The sequence below is a fragment of the Gloeophyllum trabeum genome (genome assembly GCF_000344685.1).
Source record: "Gloeophyllum trabeum ATCC 11539 unplaced genomic scaffold GLOTRscaffold_00020, whole genome shotgun sequence".
In the NCBI taxonomy this organism is placed as follows: domain Eukaryota; kingdom Fungi; phylum Basidiomycota; class Agaricomycetes; order Gloeophyllales; family Gloeophyllaceae; genus Gloeophyllum; species Gloeophyllum trabeum.
The window spans coordinates 332214-337658 of NW_006920429.1; the positions used below are offsets into that span (position 1 = coordinate 332214).

Consider the following 5445-nt stretch of genomic DNA (forward strand, 5'->3'; position numbering starts at 1 on the left):
TACTCAACCCGTGCAAACAGGTTTAGTGAACCCTCGCACCTGGGCTATATGCTTCTGGTCTAGTGCTCCCTCCAATGTCGAGCATTTCGAGAGCTCTGCACCTTGCAGTTCCGGCCATCCCTCGTCAGCGATGGCGTCGCAGTCTGTGTTCTGCGATCCTTCGCTGCCGAGGCTGCCGCCTGCTGTGGCACCATACATCGAGCCCGGAACATAAACGGGAGGTATCGAAAACAACTGCAAGCGTGTAACAGGCTGTAGGTATGCAGTTAGTCATTTGGTTTAAGATGGACGCGTCGTGTACGACAACTGTGATGAGTAGCTGTAGTACCTACCATACTCTGATGCCCACTCGAGCCACAGTCACTACAGTCGAGCCACTGATAACTTTGGTTGACTTGTATCTGGGTCTGCAGTGGTTGAGAAGCGAAGCGCAGTAAGAAGGCGTACAGTGAGGGTATTTATATATTCACCTCTTCCATCATAAATGCCACATCTTGAAAGCAGGACCATGCGTTATCGCGATCGAAGGAATTGTTCTCGTCAAGTGTCGTCCCGCAAGCTTGAGAATAATAGGTTGTGGCGCATGAAGTGGACATGGAGTTCCAGAAGAGCAATTTATCGTTAGTTGCAAGGAAGGGACTGGTGGTTGAAAGCACCCAAGCGGGTGACCACTTTGACAAACTCCGACTTCGATGGCCAAGGGATAATCACATATCTCAGATCTCAGCCACATTCTCGACGCATACAATATGCCACGGTCTTCTACAGTCAAATGTATTCTACAGCAGTGGCAGCGTTAATAGTAATTGACGAAAAATATACCTACCGCTGAGCTTATTTTTCAAGGCGGGGGTTTGGCAAGATTGCACCGGAGGTCACGCTATGTGGCACGCAAATCCCTCCGCACAACTCCCCTTTCAGGCATTGCCTTTCATACTACTATACATATTGACTTACATTTTGTGGCAGTAGTATTGGGAGAAGAGGAACCTGGGCATTGTGTCTGTTTTCGTGTTGTTCAATTGTGAAGAGTTGATCCTACCAACAACAGCCAATCAATCCAGTTCGCAATCTTTTGCGGAGATATGGCGGGATCAGGGGAGCTGCTATTCATCACCCGTCTTCAGATCCTGTCGGTGGAAGAGGGATGAATAGATGAAGCGTGGAACTCACGTTTTGCAGAACTCCTGAAGAGTGACAATATCCAGAAAATCCAGTGGTATTCTGTCTAGCATGTCCCGTAGGCGACGCTCTCTACACGTCACCGGCAACTGCGAAGTCACGAGCTAAGGTTGATAAAGTCGTCAACGGGCGTACTCTATGTGTATCAAACACATAATAAACGTAATTTTTATCGTTATAATAGCAGCTGCCTTCTCGCAAAGTCTATTGAAACCATCGTAGGCGCTGAGCGCGAGTTGGAATGATCGGGGTCCTATCCGATGGCGGGTCATCTTGAAGCCGTAAACGCGAGCCTTGCGCATGCGCGTCGACTCGCGAGGAAGGGTCACCTTTTCTATCTTCGTTCTTTTTTTTAGCTCAACGGTTACTGCAGCAGTCCGCCTCCTTAGCCGTTTGTCTCGAGCGTTTCCTGGACCATGCCTGGCGCGAATCGTACTAGTAGGCCTGGAGTGCTTCGCTGTCGTGGAGGGCCCGCCGTGTCGTTGCGCAGTATCCTCAGTGGCAGAGTGGTCTTTCCATGATCGCGAAGTTCCTTGGATGCGGTAGTGTTTATGAGGTTAAGGATATCACGGGAGGCGAAGCCGTATTCCGGGTGTATCGGGGCGTCTGTGGATGGGAGGTGGTGGAAACTCAGTGTTGCTCGGGAGAAGATTTCACATAACTTGCGAGGCGACATGCGGTATGAGATGGTGTGTAATTCTTGGTGCGTCTGTTTGTTCATTGTGCAGCCACGTCGATGCGCAGCGTTGGCGCATAAACGTAATGGAGGTCCCGGGCTTAGGAGGTGAAGCTTTGACGTAGCGCGCTCTGTTCGCCTGCCTAGATTCTGGTGAATACCTTGGCCTACCCGAGCTGCATGAGCCGGGCGGCGTTCCATTCCCTTGATGTATTGTCCTGGTGCGCGACGTCCATGTCTCGTTTCGCCATGGTGCGTGAATGCGAGACACCGACGCCTCGTTTCGCCCTGTGCATGAATGCGATACATCAATCCCTCCTTCGCCCTGGTGCGCGACTGCCTGATATTGATGTATCCCGTTTTGTCCTGATATCGTGTGGGGAGACCACAACAATGTACCAGCGCGTCGCAGGGCGCCGCCTCGCGCGTACTGGAAGAGATTCTGTTTTGAATCATGCAGCAACCCGCCCAGAAGTGCTTCGTTGTCTCGGATATGGATGGTGTCTGCCCCATTGCCATGTGCTTCTTCTACAGTCAGATATAGGTGAGTCTCAACTGGCTGCCCGCATATGTACAAAGCACGACTTACATCGACTCGCGAAGAGATGGCACAAAGGTATGGAAGTCCGAGCAAGGCTGTACAGAGTTCTGGTGAGCACGAAAAATCGCTGGCGCTATAGTCCCGGTGTGTATTGAAATTAATCCATCTTGATTCTGTCAGTGCGGTCCATGCGGATGGTCCTTGGCATTTACGAATCCCATGATCAATGCTCACATCGCATGAGTGGCTGGAGGAGAATACCGAGGGCGAGTACTGACAGGACCACTAATTGTTTGACCTAGCCATGACGTTTGGTTGCCGCCGCATTCGAAACTCGCCTATGTATGGTCCTCCAGCGGCAACGAGAGATATTTAGGCGCGGCCATAACATGTCCCAGCCCGTTGGCATGCGAATATCTGCGTCAGTGGACGCCTGCGCATGCAAGAGGAGGCGTGGAACGCCCTGTAAGTAGGTCCAACTCCTAATGGTTGGCATCAGGCGTCAGCACCCAGCGTGCCTGACAGTGGTTGAAGCGCCGGAGTTTTCAATGGTTATCGCGAACAATCCACTGCAGGAATCTCACCTCGTTTGACCAGACTCTAAGATCCTTCATTCGATTCATCTGTTTTGGCATTCCCATTCTAGCACTGTTATTTTATACGAATTCGAGGCTCACACCGGCGGAAAACTGATTTCGAGATGACTGTCCGTGAGGCTATGGCAATTTAGGTCAGGCATGGAGAGTGGTAGAATGTGGTAGCGGAGGGCTTACTTTCACACAACTCGTCAAGAAAAGGTACTCAAGTTTCTGCTACCGACTTCGTCTTGACAGAGTCGACGGACATGAACGTACCCGGGAGGTTGATAATCGTAAGGCAAGATATAGTGGGAGTCAGATGTACGATAAATTTGCTTATAGGCCACACGCCACCATATTCAGGCTTGTGTGGCGAGTCGCGTCCGAGTCGCGTCGCGTTAACGTCGCGTCTCCGTCACACTGGTCAGGATGGCTGCCAGTTGAAACGGCTCATTTCTTTGATTCGTAGTGCTGTATTATATGTGGATGAAGGTTTAGAGAAGAACTTCAAGTGCACGTTGTGTAAATAGTTGCTACCAAAGGCTAAGGACAAAGAGGTATACGAGGAGCTACCCCAAGGACCCCGCATACCGTGCGCCTCTTACAATCGGCATCAGATCTTGGCCCACTGTTGTATTGTCGCTGCCGGCTGCCGCTCGTCACAGATTACTCTACGCTTGTATCGTGCTCGACAGACGCAGCGGGCCTGGCTTGTCGAAACTAAATGTCCGACTTAGGCATCGCATTAAGAAGACATTTGCTGTGATATTCGGTCTGAGTGGATCGCAACTGTATCACCGAATACAATCAAGAACGAGACTACATGCAGCATGCCAGCGGCTGTGAGCGCTGCTAATAGTGAGGAAGTGAAGCCGTATGTGATGGTGAGTAGTCTAGGGAAAGGGAGCTTTGCGATCGTGTACAAGGGCTATCATCCGGTGAGTGAGGATATTGAGAGCGGGACTACGAAGCATGACCGTTCGGCCAGAAGCACATCGGGACGTCGCTATCAAGACTATCAAGCGGAGCGGTCTGAATCAGAAACTGCTGGATTACTTACAGAGCGAGATAGACATCGTCAAAGGCACACCCCGTCACATCACGAAGCTTATTGACATCATCGTATGTACTCTGTCCCTACAGCTTGTCCTATTTAATGCGTCTACTAGAATGCGGAACACAACATCTTTCTGATTATGGAGTACTGCGCCGGGGACGATTTGAAAAACTACATGCGCAAGCGGGGTAGAGTCGAGGGACTGGAGTGCATCCGAGGTCCAGGTATGCCTCCACAGTACTACCCTTACCCGCGGACATGTGGATTGGATGGGATCGTCGTCCGTAGTTTCTTGAGACAACTCGGTACGTCCTTCTCCGTCCAAAAACATCTTGCATGTGATGTGACAAAGTGCAGCCCGCGCGCTCAAATAACTCCGACATAGGAATCTCATCCCTCGAGATATCAAGCCGCAGAACTTGCTGCTTAAGTCTGCTAGTCCAGGGGAGTTAGCCAGGGGACATCCGCTAGGTGTCCCCATCCTTCAGATCGCTGACTTTGGCTTCCCTCGCTCGTTACCCATCGCGATGACGGCGGAGACGCGTTGCGACTCACCGTGCGACATGCCTTCGATAGCAGGTAACACAAGACTAATTTCTCCGTAGATTGTAGATGGCACCAGAAATTTTGAGTTACAAGCACGACGACGCCCGCGTCGACCTACGGTCCGTCGGTGCAGTCCTGTACGAAATGGCGGTCGGCACTCCCCCTTCCACGCCAACAACCATGTCGAACTGCTGAAAAAGATCGAGCAGTCAAAAGGGATCGAGTTCCCCGCCGAGGATCCCAGCAAGCAGTCCGACGATCTGAAGCCCGTCCCCCCCCGACGTCAAAGAGCTCACCCGGCGCCTGCTCAAGCGCGAGGTTATCGAGCGCTGTAATTTCGAGGAGTTCTTCGGGAGCACCGCGCTCGCGAAGTCGAAATTTCCACGCCCGTCCAAGACACGCTCGTCTTTGTCGTCTGTGCATACTAGGCGGACTCAGTCGGATGAACCATGGCCGAGCGAGGAGACTGTCCAGCCTACGTCCACAGCTGAGGCCGATCGTCAGATTCCTGTGGAAGTGTTGGATCCCAAGGTCTTCTTCCCTCCCAGTAAGGAATTCCTGATCGCAGTATCCCTGTCAGGCTGCTGACGGAGTAACAGAGATCAGCGGCTTGAGACGTAACCCTCTGCCTGCACAGAAGCGCCGATCGCAGAGCGCCGCTTTCGCCTCTGGTTGACGTGGGCGCGAACGTGCCGTATCCAAGTCTGACATCATCTTCCCTCCGCTGCCGAATTTCAACAGTCCTCCCTTGTCGTCTTCGCCCACCAGCGCTGCGTCGCGTGCGGCTACGAATGCCCTCGACAGGGCCTTGAGTAACGCATCGAAGAAGCTGTTCGGTGGGAACAGGTTACCGACGTCTCAGGAC

The 5445-nt window shown here is 52.2% G+C and overlaps 1 protein-coding gene across 1 annotated transcript; it reads left to right on the forward strand.

Annotated features, from left to right (window-relative positions):
- Positions 1 to 3949: 3949 nt before the first annotated feature.
- GLOTRDRAFT_133902 (uncharacterized protein) lies at positions 3950 to 5256 on the forward strand (the record flags this gene model as incomplete). Its single annotated transcript, XM_007872875.1, has 4 exons — positions 3950 to 4099; positions 4147 to 4339; positions 4870 to 5127; positions 5180 to 5256. 4 exons carry the CDS (start codon positions 3950 to 3952, stop codon positions 5254 to 5256), a joined length of 678 nt encoding a protein of 225 aa, XP_007871066.1.
- Between the last annotated feature and the right edge of the window lie 189 nt (positions 5257 to 5445).